At 38.8% G+C, this 27,496-nt stretch overlaps 1 protein-coding gene across 1 annotated transcript; it reads right to left on the bottom strand.

Annotated features, from left to right (window-relative positions):
- Window positions 1-10: 10 nt before the first annotated feature.
- Window positions 11-27,496, bottom strand: ANKMY2 (ankyrin repeat and MYND domain containing 2). The gene is made up of 10 exons (XM_067291623.1): window positions 27,284-27,496; window positions 25,156-25,220; window positions 16,818-16,956; window positions 14,827-14,925; window positions 12,554-12,714; window positions 11,167-11,381; window positions 8,293-8,428; window positions 5,301-5,429; window positions 4,736-4,877; window positions 11-3,484 (listed from the first exon to the last, which is right to left on the bottom strand). The coding sequence occupies exons 1-10, from the start codon at window positions 27,348-27,350 to the stop codon at window positions 3,261-3,263; spliced, it is 1,377 nt and encodes a 458-aa protein (XP_067147724.1). The 5' UTR covers window positions 27,351-27,496; the 3' UTR covers window positions 11-3,260.

The raw sequence follows: 27,496 nt of genomic DNA, 5'->3' as shown, positions 1-27,496 counted from the left end.
AATGCAATGCTTCATCATCAAGAATTTTATTACAGATATTATTTAACAACTAATTTGACATTTTCCTCAAGGATTATAGATTTTGGAAAAAAATGACATTTTACAGGAGTAACTTTGTTAAAGAATTTTAACAATACTACTTGTAATCCTTTTGAACATACAGATGGGCTCAGAGAAGACAATAATGAGTGAGTTAACTTATTCATATATAATCTTTGATGGTGAAAAGTCCATCAAAACTCTAGATTTTTGATTCTCTCACTGTTGCACACAAGTGTCCCAGGAATACATAGATTAAGCACAAAAAACCTACCATGCACCCAGAAGCCCTTTGCTGTAATGTTTGCTACATGATCCCATTTGTAGTTTGTAAATGTTGGACACTGTCCAAAAAGCCACAAGTCAATGCAATCACTGACTTCCAAACAAGTCCTCCGTAGTTAAAAAGCAGTGCTTTCCATTATATTCATCTATCTGAGCTTTATCAGAAAATTCAGACAAAGCCAGAAGTGGTTTTAGAGCCTGTTTTAGAGCCATTAGTGAAAAAGGAATAGTAATATTAGCTATTTATATACAAAGAAGTACTCAAATTACAAAGGTCATTTAAACTTTAACTAAGGATTAATCTCCTTTAGTTAGATGAACAAAAGCCTTGAAAATCTAACTGCATCAGCAATCTAAAATGATTTGAACATGCAACATTCAGTTCATTAGACGTTATACTCAAATAATTTTAGAAGCTTTTATATGTCCTTAATTTGCTCAGATTTCCCAGAGTGAAGAACACAGTAGAAGAAATAGTAGTCAATATTAAAAAACCACATAGTTTAAAAGTGAATTAAGGAGCAAGAGCTGCAGTGAAGCAGGCCAGACAGATTCACAGCTGCTATGTTCTCATATTTAGCAAAACAGCTGGAGAAGCAGAAGTGAGGCCTCCAGGTTTCCTAGAAAGCAAAGTCAATGCAGGGGAAAGAAAAAGTCTTGCAATTCACACGCCCTTGAAGCTGCAGGTGTGTATGTACTGGCCTTGCACTGCGCACCTGCCTATCTTCATTGTCGTTTAAAACCTTACTTTAGGAAACAGTAAGTTGCATGTGAAGTTTCACTCTACTCTAGGTTCCTTATAAGTAACATGCCACATGAAATGTTTCCTCCAGTTCCTGATTACACAAAAGCTAGTCATTATCCCAAGTTTCTCCCAACCTACCAGCCATGATCTTCCAATAGAAGCTCAAGCTGAGGAAGGCAGAGGTAGCTCTCTTGGGCACCAGGGCCTTAACTTGGATTGCATTTGCTCTCCTCTGTGATTCATTGCAAAGAGAAGGAAGTAAAGCAGCCTCTGCTTATAATGACTTTGAAGCTTTTTCAAGTTTGAATTAGAACAAATGCAACTACGTAGTCTGCAACAAAGATCCTGTATTTCACACCTTTATCCAATGTTAATACTTTCTCCTATCACTTGGTCTTTTTTGATTTATCAAGAAAAAGGGTTGGCTGGCAGAATGAAAGCAGAAATTGTGCTGTGGATTTTACCACACTTCTGAAATCCTGAATCTATTTGTCTTACAAGGCTGGGATTTTCAGAGAAACCTAAGGAGCAAGACATCCCAGCGAGTCCTGGCAGCTATGTATATAGATCAGGGAACCCAGCAGCACTTTGCACTCTGGGATCCACCAGCAGACTGTGCCTATATCCTGATTCCATTCCTAAGCCCCAGGCGCCCATCTCTTGCTTTCCCCCCGGCAGCTCCAGGCCCTGATTGTTATGAAATTGAACTTGCACACAATGAGCTACAAGAGGGCAATGGATCACAAACCAGAATATAAGAGTATGTCCCAGCAGATGTTACAGATGCAATAAACAGAATTGCCACTCAGCTTCCTTATTTTGAAAACCTTCCCTTTATTCTTCACATTTTATTCTTCAAATCTTTGAAATTAAAATGCTTTTATGAATCATACAAAAAGTGTATTTCCTGCCCAGGAGCATTTAAGTATCCTCACTCTTACAATTTTCAGAATATTAAAAACTTTCAAGATATTAAATAGTAAAAAAATTATAGCATTTTTCTTCTGTATTGGGGGTAGTTCTGATTCCTCTATGCTGAAAGATATTGCCATGTTCAAAACACCAGTTATTCATCCAGAAATTAAAGAATCTCAAATTCTGCCATCCTTATGCAGAATAAAGTACCTTGATATTTTAGCTTGTGACATTCCCATTGATTTCATGAGACACAATAGTAAATCTGAGTGAAAACAGCATAATTAAGGAATACTGTTTTCAAGATACGGTATTTAGTTGAAAGCCTAAATAAAATCCCAGTTGTATCAATGTACACATGAATTTTCTCACTGATTTCACTGGAACCAGGTTCAGTCTGTTTGTACAATATTAAACATCTTACATGTGCTTACCAAATAATTCATATACAACATCCCAGTGTGCTCTAAGGTATCTTTACCTTAAAGCTGAGATTTAGAAACCATCATTCTCCAGTCAGTCAAAATATTTAAAAACCTTCAGGTCTTCTCTTCATTAGCCTTTGACAAACTTGGAATATTTTTGAGCAAATAAATAAAGAAGAAATTCTCTTGAAAGATATATTTCACAGTCAATTTGAGACATCTGAAACAGTAGTATCATTAATAAATTGCCACAAAATAGACACTATTGCTGTGCACTCACTAGTCAAAACTATTTACAGTGAAGTCATGAAAGGTTTTGAGAATTCAGAGGAATATCTTCAGAAACTTAATCACTACTGAATTCTTTCAAATGAAGCTTCATAAAGTGGTGTAAAAGCAACTTAACAGTTGGCTTCCCAAGACTTTCAGTTGCATTTCTGTGTACTTGCAGAAAAAAACCCTTTAAATTACTATGAAGATAGTTTTTAGTTTTTGAAAACAAGAATAACCTGAATTACTTAAATGCTTCATTTTTACTAAGTGGCTGATTGACCACAGATTTCATAGATGTTACTATGCTTACTGTTGGTATAAACACAGATGATTCTATGCCACTCTAGTTTTTATCAGATAATAAATAGCTATTTTGACAATCTACAACAGAACTTGAAGTATTTGTAGACAAATTAGCTAATATTCATCTCAGGATAAACAGACACATGCTGTCTTTCATAGGGAGTCTTGCATACGCCATGCTGTGGGAAGTCAGACATGGTCAGCATTAAATATTTTTTACGATGCTTGAGGTACAGGGACTTAGCCAGAACACTTAGTCTCTTCCTATCCTCCTCTTATTCCTCAGAATCTTGAATTTTTTGAAGAGCAATGTCTGCTAAGCCAGTCTCACTTTCTAATGGACTATCAGGATGTGGGGCTAGTGTCTCTGACTCTTTGGTAGGCTCAGTTTCTTCTGTCCTGTCAGCAGCATGATTTGGATCCACTTCTTTGATAGCATCTGGGCCAGGATCTGACTGTTCTTCACTTGCAGAACTAGCCTCTGCTAGTTGTACTTCATCTAAACAAAAGAGAAATCCCATCATCAGTAAACACTGAATTCATGTGCAAGCAAACGTTTTTATTTTTAAGGAATAATAAAAGCTAGGAAACTGTATCAATTACAAAAGTGATTAATTTAACCATGCTTCACCAAAAAACACCTTAGACACTAGAGTTCTGGAGAGCTGTTCATTTTGGCTTCTTATTCTCCATGATGGTTAATATCCAGCTGAAAACACTGCCATAACTAGCTACAACACTGCCAAAGACATAGGCCCATTTGGCTAAGAAGCTAGCACAAGCCTGAGCACAGGCTTTTGCATAAACTTCCTTATCGCTCATGCTTGTGTGGTGGAAACTCTTAAATCCTTGGTTTGCTTGTGGATGCAGCTGTGTGATTTTTTTTTTCTGATACATGGGATTTGTAGGGGGTATTAGCTTGTATAAATTAAATTACTGTTGTTATGAAAAGCTTTGATACAACACCATGACAAGGTGAAACTAGGATGACTTCACTATCTTGCTAACAATACATAATCTGATAAAGCCTATCATGTGTTGGCTATGTGCCTGAAAAAGTTAATGAAGATTAACACTTAGGTAGTGTAGCATTAACTTTAAAAAAAATAGTAGCCTTCCCTTTCAGGGGGGGAAGGAGAAGAACCATTTACTAAGATCCTGTCTCTCTTTCTAAAGAGGACAGCACCTGGCCACTAGCTTGTTAAGATGAATCCACAAGTGGGTGTGTTCATTACCGATGTGAGATATCAGTGCTCACATCTCACTATGTTTTGCTATACTTGTGTGCAACATACTTAGAGTCTCTGGTTAATGTGGACATGACAATTAATTTTATATAGTGATTATGGAGAAAGTATTACAGGAGAATTAATGTCCACATTAACCTTTCCGACTGGAAGCAGTTGGCTGCTTTCTTATTCTCAACTTGTCCTAACACCTTGAACACAAAGTAGAGTAGCATGAAACTTCCATGTTATTTTGATTTAAGATTTGGATTTGAAACAGTGCAGTGTAATTCTTATACCTCTGTTGTAGACATCTGTGTAACTCTAGCATTAAAGACCAGTTTTTAGAAAGTACACATCATCTGTAAATTGAAAGACTAGAATTCCAGCAAACACAGGCATGCCGTCATCTTACAACAAAGCCCTTAATATCACTTGTTACAGATTTTAAGACCTGTTTCTATTGTTCCATATCGTATAGTTAGTGCAGCATTAGTTTCAGCAAGCAAACTGTAGGTCCTAACCTTTCTTTTGCCTTTTTTCTTGTTTCCTTTTTTCTTTGGCAGCTTCTAGTTCTTGTTTCTCATGAATTTCCTTCAGTGTCTTGCAGACTTTTTTGTGGGTAAACCAGTGTACTTTCTGGCAGTTCTGGTCGCAGTACATCACCTGAAAGTTATGAGAGCTAACAGTTCATCTTTATGTATTAAAAAATAAACAGTAATATTATACTTTTTAGTGTACCTAGTTAAATTCCTCTATGTATACTACTTTACGGTATTTTTAAGCAATGCATAAAGTCATATGGAGTGATTCTAAGCTATATAAAACTCTAATAGAATAGTTTCTTTTGCAACTCTGAACATACAGAAATTTTATTCTTCCTCCATCCTTAAACATACAAACCTGAAAACCCAAGTATTCCCGCTTGTGGAATTTGAGGTACCTATTTCAGAAGTAGACACATTTCCAGTGCAGGCGTATATGTCATTCCTCATAATTCTACTCTGTAAATAGTCACACATTCAAAATCCTCAGCAACTCAGTGACACTAATTTTTGCAATTCATTATGACAATTTATGGATTCTTACCATTTTACATACTGAACATCTTTTGTCTGCTCCCTTTTCCCCACAGGTTGTACAGAATTCAGCATCCACAAAACCCACTTGGCCAGTAATAGCTTGTGTAAGTACAGAAAAAGCAGTAGGATCAGAACCCTGAAAGATAAGAAGTGGCCAATGAGAACAAATGAATTCTGTAAAACAGAGGACATACCACAATAATACAGTAAGTTTCAGATAAAAAAAAATCACTATCATGAAGAGGGACAACAGAAGAGTAGCTTCCCAGTGGCTGATTGCAGTCTCACTGAGGAAGTTGTAGCAGCAAGAACATAAAACTAAATCACAGGAATTCAACTAACATGCAAAACTTAACATTTATACAATTTGTACAGTTATGTATATATAAAGTTAATCTAGTCCTTAGCTTCCGTAGAAGGGAGGATAAAAATTATTTGCTTTCACATTATAAAATGGGGTCCAATTTGAAGCTAAGTAGCTCATAGCATTTGAACACATGCTTGCATTCAGAGGAATTAATGGTTGCATAGAAACCTCACTCATTCTATACCACTGTTTTGATTCTGATCAACAAAAGTGTAATGCAACCAAGTAAAATGATGACAAGGATAACAGGGCTTTTCAATAACTGTAAAATTCAAGAAGTACATTACAAAGAACCATATTTAACCCTTACTGAACTGAATAAATACTGTTAATTTCAAAAAGGATTTGGAGGCATGTATTATCAATGAGGGGCAAATGTTTGGCTAATATAGATGACCCTATCTAAGCCAGAAGCAGCTACACACAAATTGTATTAATTACAAGCAGTCCTAAATAACACTCTGTTAGTTTCTCACAGAACACAGACAGAAATTTTAATGTAGCAAATGCATATAATAGAAAGTATTTGTCTAATTCCCATATATTCAAGCAATTGCTATTTTTCCTCGGAGATTCTTTTGAAGACAAGGTAGATATTTTAAAGAGTCAAAGTTCCCTACTAATGCTGCTGCATTTGGAGACTAAATTCCTTTATCATTCAGTGAAGACAGTAGGCTCTGCTTTTAGTGCTCTGTTTCATCACCTCTGAAGATCAATTAACTGTATAGGAGGTCTAGTATTCTAACTTAGGAACCCAGGTTATGTACTTAGTCACATTAGAACAATGAGACAAAGTTCAGAAGCCTTAAAAGATAAATTTTGTACCTATTGAAGTTCACAAAATACTAAATACTGCTCATTGCTCTCCTCATTTCCATCTGAAATAACTCTGGAAACATCTTCCATGTACATCTAATGAGGTACTACTTCAACTATTCTACTTATGTGTCTATCTGTTCCTTAGTATCACTGAGCATATGAATATCCCACAGCCTATGTTGCTTTATCATAATTTGAATGCCCCTTTAATGCATCTGTTGGGTGAGTTAATGAACTATACTTTGCTCAGTGTTTTTTTAACATTGTCATCAGCTTGTAAATAATACGCAGTAGGTTTTTACAGATTAGTCTCTGTGCTGGCACACCGAAAAATATTTTACTTGGCACAGATATACTACTATGTTCAGTGTACTCAGATACTACATATGAAGTGGTCATAACTTGGAAGCCTCAAAACAATTATTTGCATATTATTATTTAGATATTATTTGCAGATATCTTTCCCATGCAGTACAAGCAGTAATATTTACTGTATTTTACTGGTAACCATAAATAAAGAATTCTTATGTGCAATGATGTAAACATGAGAGAAAAAAAAAGTCAGTTTGCTGCAGCTCTAAGTAGATCCTTAAACTGTTAGATCACCATGGAATATGCAAGATTGTAACTACTAATAATATGCTGAGATGTTCAGACGGAATTCAAGTAATTGAGGATGCCAAAGGGCAAGGGCTTCCAGGCAATTAAAAATGACAGCATTGCCTCCTTTCCAGTTCTGTATACTGGACAGTCAAACCCTATGCAACAAAACAGATTTCTTTGAAGGGAGAAGGAGAAAAGACTGCAAGCTCTTGTCAGAAAAAAGGGACAGGAAGGAAAGTGTTTACTCTGAAGCAAGCCTTAATGCAGTACGATGACTCAAGTTTTCACACTGTGTTTATTTTTCCAGCCTAGACAAACAGTAGAGATTGCTGTTGTAGGCATTAAGCCTCAGGACATTTTAGTTCACTGGAGCCATTTAAGATAGAGGCTATTTTTAACTTACTAAGCATACTCCAAATATATCACAAAATCGTTCCACTTCCCCAACATTAGTACATATAGCATCTAGCTTTCAGAGACCAGAAAGAACACATATCCTTAAAACAGAATAATAATTCTTGTGTAAGATTTATTATTAACTAATTAAAAGTACTGTAACAGAGAGTGTGCTAGCAAAGAAGTAGTGGGAAAGATGAAGTTAGATTTTCTACTTGTAATTTCCTAATTTAGATACGCATTGTGTTGTATACTGCACTATCTTGCCTCTCCCACTGAAAAAGGAAGCTTCACAGAATGTTTCTCCTTCTCCTAAAATCAAATATTACCAAATTTTCATGCACTCTGGAAACAATGACTGTATTAAACCTAGGAAATGATTTGATTTTAGTGCACTTTGGGAAGAAAAAGTGCAAAATGAGTTTCATCTGTGTCTGAATCTACAATTTTGTAAAACTGAATTGACAAAGAAAACTGAATAGACATCCTGGAGTAGGAAAAAAAAAGCTCTGATACAGAAGCAAACTGCCCCAGCTTTCTTTAACAGCTAAGGTATCTAAACATTCAGTATGGGCACAGGAAAAAAACCAGTAGGTTGCAATATTTCAAAGCATTTTATCAAGTATGGAAGTATTAATACAAGTATTATTACAAGTATAATAAAACTTCAGTTTGCTGCAGAACTCAGAGACATCCAAAATCTTTGCTTAATGTAATATGTTGCAGAAGCTGAGAAATAGGAAGACGGCTTAGTTTAATCTTAATTTACTCTGCAAATTGCTGAGCAAGTATTTGCTTGATAAGAGAAACTTACTAGTTCAACAGGAGCAATACTTCTCACGAGCTGCTGGAGCAATGTAGCTTCACAGTAAGGAAACTTTCGAATGCTTTCTCGAATTAGCTTCTCTTGATAGACAGGAAAACCATCTTTATCTCTCCCTCTCAAGAGACTAGATTTTTTAAAACCAAAGTCAAATAAGAAATCATATGATAAATGTTCAGGAACAAATATACAGCATGCTGTACTAAACTTATAGAGAAGAATTATAATTCAAAATAATTTCTGCAACTTTGAACTCAAAAGAGTCTTCAAAATGCAAATTAAATGATTTGTATGCTAATGTATAGTAATACAAAGTAACTAAATTTATGCTCTGAAACTATTACTTACTAATTCAGCCACCTAGAGAAAAATAATCATTTATAGGTAGACTACTATCAGCCATGTCAGAGTGAAACAGAAAATAAAAGTGCTTATGTTTAAAAAAGAGCATTGTGAAAATAAACACTGTAAAAATGCACAACAGCACTTTAAAATATAAATTCTGCTTTACTTACATTTAAGAACATAGCAGAGTCCTGATGCCACTATATTTAGCTGTTTGGCTCCTACTTTTTCTATTTGGATCACTGATGAACTATTTGATTTCAGTAGGTGAAAGTTGTTTGACTTCATAATTTATTTTCAATATCACCGAGAAATCCACAGAGGCCTACAGGGGCCCTAGGCATGTGATCCTTCTGAAAGTCAGACCACTTACTTCAATACTTAAGATCAGGCAGCTGGTTTTGCGACTCTGAGTAGGTTCTGAAGACCTGTCTGAATGATTTAAGAGCCAAGGACTCATCTAAAGCCAGTGGGATTTGCAGTTCTCAGCTGCTTAAGTGTTTTTGAAAAAAAATCTCACCCTTTATGACTGCTGGAGAGTAAGATGACAAAAGAAATGATCCACACTGGACATTTAGAAATTCATTTTTCACTCACCTCCCCTTTTTCTCTACCACATGGAGTTCTCTGCTGCTTCACTGTGTATATGTGATTGCCAAGCTCTAACTAGTTTCAGCAGAGAGCTGAAACTTTAGGAATATTTCACAGAATCACAGAATGGTTGAGGTTGGAAGGGACCTAAGGAGATCATATAGTCCAACCCCCCTGCTCAAGCAGGGTCACCTAGAGCACGTTTCCAGGAATTTTGTCCAGGCAGGTTTTGAATATCTCCAGAGAAGGAGACTCCACAACCTCTCGGGGCAACCTGGTCCAGTGCTCTGTCACCCTCACAGTGAAGAAGTTTTTCCTCATATTCAGATGGAAGTGTCTGTGTTTCAGTTTGTGCCCATTGCCTCGCGTCCTGTCACTGGGCACCACTGAAAAGAGTCTGGTCCCATCCTCTCGACACCCTCCCTTCAGATACTTGTATACATTAATAAGATCTCCTCTCAGCCTTCTCTTCTCCAGGCTGAACAGGCCCAGCTCTCTCAGCCTTTCCTCATAAGAGAGATGTTCCAGTCCCCTAATCATCTTAGTAGCCCTTCGCTGGACTTGCTCCAGTAGTGCCACATCCCTCTTGTACCGGGGAGCCCAGAACTGGACACAGTACTCCAGATGTGGCCTCACCAGGGCTGAGTAGAGGGGGAGAATCACCTCCCTCGACCTGCTGGCAACACCCTTCCTGATGCGCCCCAGGATACCATTGGCCTTCTTGGCCACAAGGGCACATTGCTGCCTCATGCTTAACTTGGTGTCCACCAGCACTCCCAGGTCCTTCTTGGCAGAGCTGCTTTCCAGCAGGTCAGCCCCCAACCTGTACTGGTGCATGGGGTTATTCCTCCCCAGGTGCAGGACCCTGCACTTGCCTTTGTTGAACTTCAGGAGGTTCCTCTCCGCCCACCTCTCCAGCCTGTCCAGGTCTCTCTGAATGGCAGCACAGCCCTCTGGTGTATCCGCCACTCCTCCCAGTTTGGTATCATCAGCAAACTTGCTGAGGGTGCACTCTGTGCCTTCATCCAGGTCATTGATGAAGAAGTTGAACAAGGCTGGACCCAGTACTGACCCCTGGGGGACACCGCTAGCTACAGGCCTCCAACTAGACTCTGTGCCACTGATCACAGCCCTCTGAGCTCTGCCATTCAGCCAGTTCTCAATCCACCTCACTGTCCACTCGTCTAGCCCATACTTCCTGAGCTTGCCTATGAGGATGTTAGGGGAGACAATGTCAAAAGCCTTGCTGAAGTCAAGGTAGACAACATCCACTGCTCTCCCCTCATCTACCCAGCCAGTCATTCCATCACAGAAGGCTATCAGGTTGGTTAGGCATGATTTCCCCTTGGTGAAGCCATGCTGACGACTCCTGATCACTTTCTTGTCCTCCACATGCTTGGAGATGGCCTTCAGGATGAGCTGCTGCATCACCTTTCCAGGGATGGAGGTGAGGCTGACTGGCCTGTAGTTGCCTGGGTCCTCCTTCTTGCCTTTTTGAAGACTGGGGTGACATTGGCTTTCTTCTGGTCCTCAGGCACCTCTCCTGTGCCTCCATGACCTTTCAAAGATGTTGGAGAGTGGCCTAGCAATAACATCCACAAGCTCCCTCAGCACTCGTGGGTGCATCCCTTTGGGGCCCATGGATTTGTGGGTGTCAAGTTTGCCTAAATGATCAAAAAAATTTCCTTTGTACTCCAGGAATAGTCAATGCCACTTCAGAAAAAACAGGGCTCAATCCCACTCAGAACTCACTGTAATTGGGATTATTTCAAAATTTACTTGGCACAGTCTTTATTCAAGACAATGCAACTAAACTAGTATAGTTTTAATTAGTATGAGTGGATGCATTACTGTTATTACAGTTGTCTTCTGATATCTGTAAAGCTGGTTCATACGTATACCTTCCGACTCCTCTGTAGAAATACATACCTTTTGATAAATCCATCTAATTTATCTTCTCGCTCTTTTAAGAATGAAATGCATTTCTGGAAGATGCAACTGATGTAGTGCATTTTTATAGCAAGTACTTCATTCATATCTCTCTGCTTCATACATTTCTCACATATTAGATCCAGAACTCTGTAACATTTCTGCAGTGCTTCTACTTCTGCCAATAGAGGGTTCTCTTTTACCAGCAACACAATCTATGAGAAAGATTGAAGAAAATGTAATCCAATTAGGAACTATTATTTTCACACTTGTGCAGTAGCATAAAGCTTAGATTGCTCTTTGTAGCTAGTTTCAGTGGGGTTTCTAATATTCCTCCATTTCCTTCTTATGCTGTCTTCCCCTTCTTTTGTCAATGTTATTTTCTAATTATTTAGTATTCTGTCATTCACGGTTTCCATACAAGAAACATTCAAAATTCAGGCTCATATTAAAAAGAAAATAGAAATACAGTTGCCTGTTGAATTAAAACCATTTTGCAAGAAACACAAAAACTACCATATACTTTCCAAAACTCTCTTTCCTTTCGAACACCTACAATAAACTGGACTTGCATGATTTAAGTGACTTCACAGAACTGGTTAACCTCACATAAATTTGGAGTCTCTTGAGTAGACTAATAAAACACTGGACTATCCATTTTAAGAGGTACCTGTAAACTCTACTCACTAAATTAGCTGCCACTGCAAGCACACTGGTGTTTGTGTGTGCAGCAGATACCTTGCTTGGCAGCTGTTGCCAAATGCTGACTTTGAACGGCAAGCCCAAGGAACCTGTTTTTGAATTTAGGTGTTTTTATTTCTCTGAGCTACACAGGAGGAGCAAACCATGAGAGACAGATTATTTTCAGCAAATATACTGGGAAGTAAAAACAAAAGTCTCTTGCACATACATTCAGAAACAGCAGCAGATGTTACTATGGTGAACGAGTGATTAAGGTAGGAAGATGCATGCTGAGGCAAGCACTGAGAGAACAATGAGATTTTGTTAAGACAGGAAATTGTTTTTTGTTGCCACTTCGAGTTAGGCTAAGAAAAAAATGAAGCCAAAAAGGAAAGCAGTTTAGTTTTGTTTTTTTTAATTTAAAAATATGAATCTCTCTGCTTAAAGGCGTTAGTTAAAGATTCTGGCTTATTGTATCACACTAAGTGTCACAAGGATGTGCACAAGCACGAACACTGAAATAGCTCCATTTTTGAATCATGTTTAAATGATGGGCCAGATTCTGTAATTCTTTCTCATTTTCAGAAGCACATGAATCAGTGAATAATGCCTTTGATCTCAGTTGGACTCTCTCAGGAGCTGAATACTTTTTACATAAAGAAACTGTTCCCATGCTAACAAACATACAATTTACATATTACTCCACCTTAACAGGATGCATGTTAGTAGTGGTGATTATTTTATGTAGAGGCCCAGCTAACTTTACTGGAAGTTTTGGTTCTTTATCTAGGCCTTGTGGTTTAGCATAGTAGTCTAGCCTTTCACGTGGAAAGAAGTTGTTGATGACAGTCACACAGTCATGTTGACCTAAAAGCACACAAGAAAAAAATCACCAGTAAGAATGAAACCATAACTAAAAACCAAAAACAAACATAATATAACCAATAGGGATGATGCTTACCCACAGAGGAGCATTTGTTTTAAAACTGTAACTTACTGACACCCAGCAGGAAATGACTTCATGAAATTTCATTTCGAGAACCACATCCCCTTCACCCACCCTTTTTTCCTGCTAAATGAAAACTAAAAGAATAGGTATTTCCCCAAAGTTATTTAATATCTTCAGAATTAAGCCATAAGGAAACCCAGCATTTTGATTCTGATGCACAACTACACTAGTAGCATCATATTAGTGTTAATTTCTCAAGAGAAGTTCTCTCCACTTTGTCCTTTCAAAGATTAATGACATTTGCACTGGGATTTCTTTTAAGTTTTCAGACCTGAAACAGATAGCAGTGTATTAATTTGAAGCGGGAGAAATTATAGAACAGAACATGCCTAAAATTTACCCCCAAAAAAGAATAACGATGAAAGTAACAAGATTAGAGAAGTTACACCCCCTTCTGGTTTTCTACATCTGACAAAATGATGGATTACTTAGCTAAAGGGAAAGTAAAATTTAGCTTATCTAGTTCATGGCCACATTCTTTAAACTGATTGATTTATCTTGGCACTGACCCCATTAATAAGGAGGAGAAGACACAGCCGACCAAATTCCAGTATTTAAAATACTCCACTGTTTCAGAAGAGACTGTTCTAAGCTAATAGAGCACAGTGTAAGACAAATGACAAGGGAATAAGTATCCTCACTTCCCACACACAGATGAATTCCTATTGATTGGACAGATAATAAAAAAGAAGAGGAATAGATTCCAATATTCAGACTTTTACAGAGTAGCATATCTTTGTATGCCTGAAGATATTTATTCTATCTTGGTGACACAATCAGATTTAAACAAGAATTCTCCAAAATCATATTGGAGACAACATTCCCCATTCAGTAGGAATGAAAGTTCAGCATCACATCCAAAAACACCCTCCAAATCCAAAATCTAATTAATAGGACTGCACTTTTTCAATGTATTTAGTTGATGGTTAGGGTTTGCAGCTTGAACCTCAAGTGAGAAATGTCAAGCTTGTCCTCTTTAAAAGAACAGAGTGAGACATGATGGAATTGAAATGATACTATCTCACTATTTAAGACAGCAAATCTAAATGGCAAGGTAGACTTTGGATCCAGAACAAGTAATGTGCTTTGACATATCTGTTATCTCACAGATAACAGATCTTAGAGCCAACATGCATAAGCATTCAAGAAGTCTGTGCAACAGACTTCTCTTCAGACATATTTAAACAGTTCAGGAAGGCTGGGTTGAAAAGACAAAAGGGGTCCCTATTTTTGGTTACTGGGAAGGTCCTCTGAAGAGCAATAGTTGATGAAACTTTTTCTGGAAACTTATCTTTGCTGGAAAAAAGTGGTATATTTGATTGTGTTTGGGAATGTTAATCCAGGAATCTGTCAAGGTGGTAAAGAAGTAAAAAAGGTTTAAAACAAACAAACCATAACAAAAAAGCATGTTTTGTCCAGGGTCACGCAACACATCCAAGTGAGCAATAAATCTTCCACCTCGTTCTAGTCAAGTTTAGGTCAGTAGGGACTGACCTATCTTGGATCAGGTTCTGAGAGTTCTCCCTCCCTCTCCTGTAGACTCACTGCTGCTGCACAGCATGTTAATGGCAAAGCTCAGATACGAGTTCCTGACTCCCAGTGCTGTGTTCGTTCCTTCCTACAGAGGAAGAGTCAATCATACACTTTGCTCATACCTGCATTTCAGGCACCTGTAACGTTACCAGATTCCTCTTACTATTTGAAAAGTGATGACAATGCATAAACTTACATACTTTAAAAACAGCAGCATCTATTTTTACAGATATCATCATTTGCAGTTTTAAGAAACAGAGCATGGAAATAAAATACAAAGTGACTGTGTTATAGGATGAGATGTGCAGAAAAAGCTGAACTTCTGTGTCATTTCAGAACTGGTCATTAAATAATGTTTTTTTCCAATAAAAAGCAACAGAATCTAACATTTCACATTCATTAGAAATTTAGGAAATGATAAGAGACTTCCACCTTACCCACAAAAGCAGCCATCTGTGCTGCTGTCCTTCCCACAGAGTTGACAACATCAGTCTCTGCTCCAGCCTCTAACATCATCCAGGTGATTTCTTTGTTTCCTTAATTCAGGGGAAGATGCGGGAGACAAGACAGAGAACACACATAAACTTGTATTTCTTTATTTTATAGAAAAACAAGCAGAAATCACAGGAACAACACTGAGCAAAATGAATGTTCTTAATGTCATTATTTTAACAACAAAATAAGAGAAAGACACAATGCTGCCTCCTTACTTTGATGGTTCAAGAGGATCAAACCACAGAAAAAAAACATTTAAACTCATTCAGGGTCAAACTCTGCCCTCTGCAATGCACATTCAGCTTCTCCTGGAACTTACGGGAGTTGCATGTATATACCAGAACTTGGTCCCCTTGGATAGCAGTAGAGAAGCAAATTGCTAATCTAGGTTGACAATTCAGCTACAACATCTGCTATTCTAAGAAGAAAAACAAATTCAGTACTATTATGTAGCAGGAGCACAGAGAAGAGAACAGATTGTTCCTTTCTCCCCAGCGGGAACTGGGCGTTCAGACTAGGCTAAGTACCAAATAAAATGAAGCTAAAATTTGATGGGAAGATTAAATGACTTAATTGGTGCCCTTCAGAGACTAATAAGGACATTTGTCACCAATGGTGCTGGTTCTGTATTCAAAGGTAATCTTACTTCACCAGTTTTTATGCACATGTTAACTAAAGAGAAGTGAATATAAAAAAAGAAGTGGGTGGTGGATGGATTTCTGATTTAAAAACAGGCATTGCTTCAGTAGTGCTCACATCCCATTTGTACTCACAGATAACAGATCTTAAAGCCAACATGCAGAAGCATTCAAACCCAAGATGGCAGGTCAGAATCTCAACTGGGAGAAAATGGTAAAAACCCAGCAATTTCAATGAAGCTACAGTCATTTAACAACCTCTGAAAGTTTGTTCCCATCTATTTGCTGCAGCTCAAATATTGCTCAATGCTGCAGAATGCTGACATTTCCCCAAAGTCTTTGCAGACTTTTTACCAAAGTCTTAGCAGAAAAGCAAATGGATGAGCCAGTTAAGGTTCATGTGCACACATATGCCCTTCTTTTTTTATAATAACGATGAAAGAAAGCAGAGCTTAAAACTCTACCTGTTAATAAATCTTAAGCAAACTTCCTCAGAAGCTCTTTTTTGGGAAAGACAAAAGTGGCCTAATAAAGAAGATATTTAAAATAAGCTAATATTCCCAAATCTAATCCTTTCTTCCAGAAAGAAAAATGTTTTTTATGGAATGCCCTTTCCTCACTCAAGGAAAAAACTGTCCCTTTTATCAGGGAAAAATAATAGCACAAGGACAGCTGCAACTACCCACCTAAGCCCAAAGTTCCAGGAAAAGATATATACAACTATAAAAAGTCTCATAAAAAGAAGGAGCAGAAGAGTAGAGGGAAAATTAATGTAAGAAAACACCTTTTTAAAACTTGCTAAATAATTTTTAAAAAGCTACAATATAGTTTCAAAAATAATGTATGAGAGAAATGCAAAATCTGAACAGCTTAAAATACTGGATTGATTTGATAAGCCACAAATATTATTAAAAGTTACTGATGTAAAGTGCTAAAAAGGCAGTATGGTAAAACATTTTTTTCAACAGAATTTATCCCACTGCACAAGAAAACTGTCACAGGAGACTGAATTTTGAGATCTGTGACTAAACAGGTCAGACAAAGGACAGATAGACTGTATGCCTCAAAAAGCCAATTTTTATATGAAAAAAAGATTGCAAGCCTTAACAGTAGCTATCCTGTTCCACTATCCTGATACTTCTACAGGTCTAGTCATATTAACATGATTCATGTAAGTAACAGAAAGCCTGAATGATATAAAAGTGTCAATGCTTTCCTTTAAATTATTAACTTTTGGCAAATTGTACACATCAACATTACAAAAACTCAGTGACCTAATTTTAGTAAGAAGTTACCTGAAAGTCCAGCAAACATCAAGGCAGTGTATCCATGCTCATGTTCATTGCAGTTAACATCAGCCCCATGTCGCAAGAGCAACCTGCACATGTCTACCTTCCCTTTGTACGCTGCATGCATTAGAGGGGTCATGCCATGCTAACAAAAGAAAGAGGGAGGAAGAAGCATTCAGAATAGTGTTAGTTACATTTCTTGATCTTTGTACCACAGATAATTTTCACTTGTACACAAGTATTCAATTTGAACTGCCAAAATCTTACATGATGTGCAGATTTTGCAGCAAATGAGCTCACAAAATCTTGATGAATAAATGTGACTTCTAATGTACAGGAGACTTGTGTCACTGTTTTCTGACTATGCTGTGCTATATATTTGAAGCAGACCAGTCTTCAATAAATCAAAACCATTTATCCTCAGTTAGTCAATGATCTTTTATATAAGACATTAGTGTTAAAGACAAGTAACGCTTCTGATGGAGAATTTTGTTTTAGAGAATGTCAGGTTCCTAAGTTGTTATTTTTCCCTTGCATTATATGGTGAGAAACAAGAAAAACTGGAATGGAGGGCTCTTGTTTTTTGCACTACAATGATCTGCAGTCTCTGAAACCCATCTTGTTCATTTTTAGTCATGATTACTGGTATTGTGCCTGTGATGTTACATCAGTCTGAATGCTCTGAATGCTCTTCTAAAGCTGTACAGCTCTAACTAGATCTTAACAACCACACATCCTCAAACCTTGCCTTTTGATACACTGCACCACTACAAAAAGGGTTAGTCTCAGCAAATGAGGCACTGCGTTTTCATCAGAACGTCGCTGATGTAAATACAAATACAAATCTGGGTAAATCCTAGAGAAAATTTTCAGAACGAGGGTGAATTGTTAATACTGCCTTTCTCTCTCTCAAAGAGCAGAGAGAAGTACATTTCTCTTTTAGAAAATTGCATGACATTCAGCTTTTAGAACTTGATACACTTTTTTCAACATGCTATTTATTTTCACTTAACATCAAGTCAGGATTCATGTTACTAGCCAAGATGCAGTAATTGCCCAATAACATTCCCCAGCACTGAATACAGGGGAGTGCAATTTAGTTTTTCCCACAACGAAATCAAAATGGCATTTTCTTCCTTTTTTTGCAGGTCAAGGCTATGTGCATGCATACACTCACACCATTACTATGGCTCAGTAAATGCGTGGTGATGTGATATTCTGAAATAACCTAATTGCCAGTTTGAGCCTTAGTACATATTTTGTTTCCAACTATGACAGAATGAAAACTAAAACTTATCAGTATCATTTTCACAAAATTCCTTAAAAGATGAGGGAAAACAGGCAAGTTCAAATTATGGTAATATTGTTAAAGTACTACAATTCCATTACTCCCTGTTCTAACTGAAAACATTAAAAAATGATTTCTTGACACAGTATATTTAAGTAGCCTGAAACATTCTGGTGTACTGCAATATAAACTGTCAGTAAAGAAACATAAGACCTGAACAAAGTAGTTCGCAAATATGAAATAAATTTGTAATTGGTTTTGCCAGGTTTTATTTGCAGTTTTGTAAAGGAAAATAAAGGCATTATATCCTAGAAACCAATTTTTATGGGACAATCCCAGTTTGGAGCAATAGTATAGATTCTCCCTCTTTAGCAGCATAGAAAAGTACCACTGTTACATGGTAAGAACACAGTAAGGTTTTGATCAGAGAATGAACATTAAGGAAACAGTGACCTAAAGTGTGATTATACATTGAATGCCTGTTTTAATTAAAAATCTGACTGAAGATTATATGACAAAGGAAATGTATTCTCTTCTGTCTTCCCCTCCTTCTGGGAAACTTTTAAAAACCTATGATTAAATCTTGAAAGTGTGAAGCTGTAATGTTGATCATAAAACCTACCAAACAGAAAACGTGGATAGATGTTAGAAAACTGGATTTAAAGCCACTCTAATATCAGCCTTTCACATTCACAGCAAACGAAATAAGAGACAGGCTAATCACAAGCATGTCTGGAAAAGCCAGAGAAGTTTTGTACCCTGTATTATGTTCCTGTACAGAAATTGAAATGACTGCAAACATTCTTCACAGGCTGAGTATTAAAGACAGGTCCAGGCAGTGTGTGTTCTGACAGATGACATTTGGATCATCAAATGAACATACTTAACAGAGTAAGTTGGCAGACAGTTTATTAAGCAAACAGATGAAGCAGAAACTGCTTTATTCTTCCAATATGGAAGCTAGGACAAAGAATTGGTTTTCTAGCAGCAACTACATAACATTATTCTGTCCAAAAATCCATTCTTTTAAACACATTCCCTACAATAAAAATGAATCTTCACAGTTTCTTGTTTTCTTCATAGGGATGTTACATGGGCTACAGTGAACAATATTAACATTCTCTGTCTTCTGCAGGGTTACAAGCATTCCCTGTAAGTCTGACTGTACATCGGGAATAGTTTGCAGTGCCTCTGGGGTTTGCTTGGCACCTCCCTTGACTGGAGTCTTTTGCTAATCAATCAGCAAGGGCCCGCTGGCACAGAGGTCTGCCTCAGAGCCAGCCCAGCTCTATCACACACCACCCTTCCCATCCCTGATGTTGAAAACATACCAGAAACAGACTGAAGGGATGAGTTGACCTAATGCTGCTGGTGGGGAAGCAAACTGAAGAAAAACAAATTCTGCAGGTTGGGTGGGGCTGAATCAGCTCACAAGGAGAAAGAAGAACATGTGTGTGCATGTGCGTGTAGGAGGGACAGGGCTCCATGGCCAGGATGAAAGGGGGAGAAGAAAGCAGATCAGTATTTCTTGCTGCAGCACCAGGGAAGTATTACATCAAGGTGTGCTTCCTCAAGATGAATAAAAACAAATTCATAAAGGTAGCAAACTGGAAAAACAACCTCCCATCTTCCACAGCTACGGAGGAAGTTTTCAGCCACACTGTTTCTCAACCATCTTTGACTGGAGGAATGGGGGGAAGGGGAAGGGAGCAAAAAATCAGCAGACAAACCAAAAAATACATAGATTATGTTTGTATGCCAGTGACCTGTGTACATTTGGTAGAAAAGCTGATTATGTGGCCGGCATTTAAACATTCATACTGACTGTGTAAGAACACAGACTATATATATATATATATATATATTTAAAAGCTTTTGTTTTGTAGATAATACACTGATGATTTGAATATCACAAACTGAAGCAGTCACATAGACTAGCGTTACTCAAGAAAAATGAGGAATCAAACCAGTCCCAACACTCCCAGTGTTTTGGAGAATACACCTCTCACTCACTTCACACTTTTTACTTCACAGCCATGTAAAACTCAGCCGAGATGCAGCACACATGGGCTGGATCACACTGGAGTGGCTCCCTCAGCAGATATTCAGGTATGACATGACATTGCAAGTGGGCATGGTAGCTATCCAACTAGAGTTTAAGTGAGGCGTGATGTGGCGTATACTAGTAAATAGGACCAGAAAAAAAGGCTGTGAAAACCTTATCTGAAAAATTACTACAGATACTTGTACACTGACACTGTTAAAGCATCTGCCTCTCCCTCTCCCAGCTCATTTTACAATGAGGAACCCAACCCCACATTAACATGGAAAAAGTGCCTTATTTTATTCTTTAGATTCTGGCAACTGCACCAGTTCCATTCATTCAAGGAATTGTAAGTTAATTACATAGACTGGTAGCTTGGCTTTTATTTGAGACAATACTTGGGAAGTTACCAAAAGGGAGATAAACAATGCAAAAACAGCAGATGCCACAAGAAAGCACAGAGGAGATACTATGTGAAGAATGTCTTCAAAATCACCTCTCCTTAAATAAGAAGACCGAGCACTATTTGAAATCAGACCAACTCATTAGCTGAAGCCTAATTCAGCCAGATATTTGGAACTGGATTGTAAAAATGTCTCTAACTGACCTATAACAGAAACGCTACTGAACGCTGCTAATCTAGAAACACATGACTCATTTTCATCAAATTCCAGCCTTAAAGTTTTTGAATAAGATCACCCCTACCTATCTTTAGTTTACTGCAAGTTAGATTTGGAAGGTATATCCATGAATAAATTTGTCTATTGCTAAGTATAAACTAATTATAATATGAACTCCTGTTCAGTGAGTGCAGATATGTCTGTCAGGTATATTCCTCCTCCTTTATAGTCTTCCTGCTGAGCTGCTGATTTCACATATGTATCACATTAGATTTCTCTGATAGTCTTTCTGTTTATCTGCAGTGATGAAAAGTTAAATTCTACATTAACCAATGACCTGAATTGAAACCAGGACATCCTTAATAGCTGTTGAATTTTCTCTGGTTACTGTATTTTGAAATACTAGGTAAAAAAAAGCCAGAACTCTGTTTCCTCAATAAAGGTCAAGGTTCTGGACATTTTCTGCTAACATAGGAAGTTTATGTTGGAACCACAAGGTAGATTGACTGCAAAACCCTCCACTGAAGATAATCAATATGAATAAAATTATACAGACCTCACACACTAATAAGCAGGTTGCTGCAGTAACCTCCAGAAATTATTCAGTTCTGTAATTAGCATATAAAAGCAGGCTAATTCCAAAAGGATTATTTTATATTATAGAAATGAAAAGCTGAATTAGCAAGTTAGAGGGAAAGAGCAAAGCTGAAAATGCCAAATGATAGCTCTGTACATAGTAAGGTTATGAAGTACCTTGAAATTATTTTAAGTATAAACAAATAGGAAGCCTTTTCAGGTCAAGCCTCTCTGCTTGATCCACTGAAGTGAATTATCAAGAAAATATGGGATTGTAGTCTTACAGTGCTCCTTTGCAACATTAACTACCAGCATGACTGGAGGAAACTTCCGTGGCTAGAAACCCTACGTGCTTCCTCCAAACCACATTTCTGTAATAAACTGAAAGATCTTAGCCACATCCTGCATATGGATGGAGTTAAAGTCTATGAACTGCCAACTTGAAGTCACAACAATATTTACAAGCGCTGTACTCCTGGGGGAAGAAAATTCCAGAACACTTTCTTCCACAGTACATTTCTAAACTAACAACCTTTCCATCTAAAATAGGACAAATAAAAATGAACAATTAGTATGCATTTAAATGAAATATTTATTTGTGTTTATTTTGCATCCACTTCCATTGCTTTTATATTTGTCTTAATATTTTGGGGAACTTGAGCTTAAACAAAAGAAAACGAAAAAACACCACACAAAGTTTTGAAAGTGCCAGAACAGCAGCAATGCATTTCTTTGTTTTCATAAAAGCAGTGATTAAGCCTAAATACTCTTCCTTTATTGAACTCCCTAAATCCACAAAGGAACAACAACAAAGTTTTTCTTTTATTTGGTTAGGAAGGATGTGGGGAAAAACAGGACTATAGCTGCTGAATATCTGCACCATTCTGGAAGGTGAACACCTGAAAAACAATTAATTTGAATACGAAGGTCTTCATTTATGGCACTTTGAAGACACCTATTGCTTTCAGTACAGCGCTGCAGACAGGAGGAAGTCAAGCATAAATGAGTATTGGACACATGGGCAGGAAAAGCAAATAGGCTTATAGAAGTGATTTATTTATTATTTACTTACTTAAAAAATATATCTAACAATAGCAAAAGTAATGCTGAAATACTGTGTCTAGCTCATGTCTATATTCTTGAAGGAAGAAGCTGAAATGACTGGAAAGGATTTGGAGAAGAGCTAGGAAAAAAGCTTGATTACTGGAAAAACAACTACATACATAAAAAGTCAGTGTATTTGGAGAATGTGAAAATGTGACTTGGTCCTTGTCTAAAGTTACAGGAAGAAAAGACTGCTGACTCTCAACAGTTGTTAATCCAGCAGAAAGGGGACCTAAGCATGTACAGGTAAACACAATCAACCCAAAAATTAATGAGACATCTCTATGTATTTAGTTTTTAAATCTGGAAGCACAACACGAAACAGCCTGCTTCTGGATGCTGTAGATTCTCCAGCATGTGAAATTATTAAAATGTGACTCATGTTTGCTGTACCACAAATAGAAGAGAGGCTACAGAATAAGCATGATGACATTAAAAGTATCTCATGTAAAAAGGTCTTGAGGGTGGAAGAAAAAATTCTTAGTTCCCACCTCAGTTACGCTCCCATATCAACAGCCAAGCATTTCACTGTTGGGCTCGGTTTCCTCATTTCTTAACATTAACAAAAATGTGTAATAGTAGCAATATAAATAATAATGTGAATTCCAGGACAAACAGCTAAGGCCGTGAAGAAGGAAAATAATACCCGACGTATTCAAAGCAGCCTCCAGTTGTGTCAAACTTGGATAACAGATGAAACTAATGTTTAATTGATGTCTCACACGCTATTTACTTATGTACAGATACCAGAATAACACATTAGAGGAAAACTAATTTATAACAGAGAGTCTAAAAGTTGACATGTGATGACTGGTAGATTAGGAATCCTAAATAAATCTGAATCTTTTCCTGTCTCATGTAATCACCAAGCACCACTCTTGGGGGAGAAAAAGAATGAGACAGTAAAAAGTTCTTTGCATAAACTGTTTAAGCTTTATGTGCTTTGGGTATATTTACTCAGATGTGAACATCAGGCAAGTATTGTTAATACTATTTCTTCTTTAACAATAGCCTGAGACATAACTCAGTTATGGTTTCTATTAATAAACCATAGCCTCTCAGCAGTAATCTTACAGGCTGCACTAATACTGCACAGGATTCCCAATGCACTAGTTGAGCATTTAAACTAAAATAGATGCTTTTAAAGCTCAAATTAAAGCACACTTGAAAGTATACGTACATTGTATCTTGAGTTCCTAAAGTTTATTGTAAAGCTTTGTTTGATTAGTTTGTCAGAAGTTTGCTAAGATTTATACATAAGAAATCAAGGTTTAAATACCTAATTCTATTTAAGAACGATCAGAAAACTGATATGCTGGTAGGAAAGAAAAAAAAAGGCTAACAATATCCCTGAACATGCCAGGAAATTGAGGGGAGTGATTATATCCCTCCAATCAGCACTTGTGAGACTGCCAGTCTCACTTGGGCCTTCCAGTACAAGAAAGACATCAATAAACTGCAGTGAGTTCAGCAGAAGACCACCAAGACATGGCGAGAGCTCCCACACTGGGGGCCGAAGCACTTGCCCAATAAAGAGAAGTTGAGGAAGATGGACTTGTTCAGCCTGGAGAAGAGGCAGCTTTGAGGGGCGGAAACCTACCAGCAGCTGGGCAGTGCCTACAGGGAGGTTATCAAGAAGATGGAGCCAGGCTCTTCACAGTTATGTGTGGCAGAAGGATGAGAGACAATGGGCATAAATTGAAAGAGAGGTTCAGCCTGGATATAAAGAAAACCTTTTTTCACCATGAGCACAGTAAGGCAGTGGCACAGGTTGCCCAGAGAGGTTGTGCAGTCACCATCCTTGAAGATTTACAAGACCCAAAGGCATAAAGCCCTGAGCAACCTGGTCTGACCTCATGGCTGACCCTGCTTTGAGTAGGAGGTTGGACCAGAGACCTCCTGAGGTCCCTTCTGGCCTGAATTTCCTAGTGATCGTACGCACTTGGGAAAAACATATCTAATTAATATCTAAGTATCTAATGAAACACAGACACATGCAATTGGACACATGAAAAATTACACACTGATCTAAAGTCTGCTGGGCAATTACAGTTTCACTTCCATGTTACACTTTCTTCATACTTTCAGAAAACATTGTAAAAAGAAAAATGTACGGAAATAGACATGAACCTCACACTAGAGTCCTTTAACCAAGAAATTCCTCCTATCTGCAGGAAACACTTAAGCCTTGTCTTCTACATGGCTGTAACACCTGCTTCTGGAAAAGACAACGTTCACCATTTCTGACCTAGCTGCTCTCTCTCTACGCTTATCATTCTGCAAAGGTAAGGCTTTGGGTGACACACTGCAAGTGAGAGATGGGTGAAAAATGGGGACAGGTATTCCTTATCCATGCTGTCTTCTGCTACCTAAATGGATGCACTACAGTTTGGTGGAGGTGACAGGAAACAAGCGAGCACCCCCCTCTCCATGTATCTTGCTGCAGTATTCATCTTACCCATAATAAAGCTCACGCAGGGCTTTTAGAGACAATACAAACTCTGTAATACATTCAGTAACGTTAATCCTTAAATTTTCTTAAAAGTAAGAACTCTTCAAAGGCTTATTATTCAGCTGCAGGCTGGAAACTTCTTCAGAAGAATTCTGATTTCCAAGAGTCTGTATAGCAACATTATTTAATAACAAGTAGGCCTTCAGGCCTAGTATTTTGCTTGCTAAACCCACTACAATGCTTGTACAGTTTTGTTGTACCTCATCCAAGCAATTGACACGGACATTCTTGCTGCCCAGGAGCCTTCCAGCCTCTTCACTGTTCCCTTTAATTAAAAAAGAAAAAAAAGAGAGAGAAAGGAAGATGAGAAAGGAAAAAAAAAAAGAATCAAGGGGAAAACTGGTCTCATTGCTGATTTAAATCATAATCTTTGTAGATTTAACGCTTGTGGTAGTTACCAATAAATCAATCACATTTAAGTAAGAGGCTTAGGAATGAACAGTGCTCTGTTCTAGAGGCTAAAAGCCAAAAACTCATAACAATGAACAGTAGTTGATAGCATGCATTAAGAGTAAACATTCATTTCCTTGAATTAACTGATCTACACACACACAAGGATAGGATACCAATGTCTCTCCATAAACTCCATCAGAACATGATGTCCATGAGTTAAAAGATACTGAATATTTTAACACTTCTGTACTTTGGAGCACTTTATGTCTAAAAGAGCTATCTAAATGCCCACAAGAGGGAATTATCACGTTAAAGACTTTTCTGGGCTGAATGAAACATTTTCTTATCATTTACTCCCATTTCCTTTCCTGTTTAAATTTAAAATTTGCAATATTTCACCTCCCAGGCAAAAATGCAGGTCCACAGAGGTGGAAGGAACTTCCCTTCAATAACAGACAACAGAAGTGGAACATAAGGACTGGGACTGATGTAGCTCGGTCACTGACATTTCTGAAAATTACCAAATACATAAGGACACTCAAGTCTTCAAGAAATCTGTGCAATGAAAAAAATAGGCCATACCTTTTTATTTTTAAATTTTCTACAGGAATCCTTTCAGTTAAGCCACAGATGTAAGGATCTGATTCAAAGCCCACTGAAATTAGTGAAAAGACCTTTGACATAACTTCAATAGGTTTTCACTCAGACCTAACAAACAAATAAAAGAACGCTCCAAGAGTCTTGATTTGGGGAATTTTATTTAATTTATTGCCAGGAAACACAAACTTCTGATTCCTGATTCGATCATAAGCAAAGCTCTTTTGGCAGTGGGCTGCCTGGCCAGTTTGGATGGAGTCTGGAGCGCAACTATTTATAGAGTTAGGGCCATGAAATATACATTACTGAACCATAAAATGCAATTATTAAGGCAAGTATGACAGAAAGCCCCAATACCAATAAACATATGCACCACAAAGTGGTGAAACTGCACCACTTACATGAAATGAAAAATAAAAGAGTAGAAATGATAAAAGCTGTACAATATTCTGGACAAGCACAAGTTCTGTTAACTTAAAAACAATTCTGTCTGCAAGGACATCCAGGTCTGGCAGCAGCACATACAAAAAATAAAACAGAATAAAGAACGGGATTATTCCCCAAAAAGCATTTTTCAGAACACGTTAAGGCACGTCATTAGATAAGTGTCAATACACGTGACTAGCACAAATACAGACAAGAACGAGGCAAGTTTTCAAGTAGCCCTGTCAGGCTTCCCCAGTCAAACTGTCTGGGCATGCACACCCCCTGCACATCTGGCAAGGAGCCCCCCCTGCATCTCCTGGGTGACACACGTGTGCCCCCCCAAGGCGAGTTTGAGAGAAAAGAGTGCTCTCGCTCCCTGAGAAGCAAGCAGCCATCTTCCCCATTTGTGAAAGGGGGGGGGGGGGGGGGCAAAGAAGACTGGGAAGAAATAGCCCGAATCAGGCGAGACCTGCCCGTAAGGGCAGCGACCGAGAGGCTCGCGGCCTCCGCTCCGCGTCCTCTGCCGAGGGCAGCGCAGGGCCCGCGCGAGGCGGCGCCGCGGCTGCGCTCCGCCGCCAACGGCTGCGCGCGCGCCGGTAAAGGCCGCCAGCACCGCGGCGACCGGCGGCGGCGCGAGGCAGGCCGCGCGCTCGGCCCTCAGCGACCCTGGCACTGCCAGCGGGGGGGGTGGGCGCGACACGCACCCTCCTCGGGTGCCGCACACGGCGGGGCGCGCCCGGACCCCCCACGGCCCCCGGGACCGCGGCGGGCCCGGGCGGCCGGAGCTGCGACACGGCTCAGCCCGCTGAGACGAGGCGAGGCGCGGCCTCGGCAGCCGGCGGGAGCGCCCCCCCACGCACCAGCGCGGGCCAGGCCCGGCCGGGCGGCGCCCCCACCCCGCCACACGCTCACCTTTGGCGATCACTCCCAACAAGTCCTTCTCCTCCGGGCTCAGGTCACCTTTCCGGGGAGGAGCCATCGCTCCCCTCTTGCCTCCCGGGGGCGGTGAGGCAGAGCTGGGACGGTGCCGCCCGGCGAGGCAAGCTCAGGGCGGGTCACGGCTGCGGCGGCGCGGACCCCGCAGCGCACCCCGGCCGCCCCCTCCCTCCGGCAGGCCCGGCGGCG

Source organism: Apteryx mantelli, chromosome 2, assembly GCF_036417845.1.
Source record: "Apteryx mantelli isolate bAptMan1 chromosome 2, bAptMan1.hap1, whole genome shotgun sequence".
Taxonomy (NCBI): Eukaryota; Metazoa; Chordata; class Aves; order Apterygiformes; family Apterygidae; genus Apteryx; species Apteryx mantelli.
The sequence above is the reverse complement of the archived record's forward strand: the minus strand, read 5'-3'. Positions and strand labels throughout refer to the sequence as shown.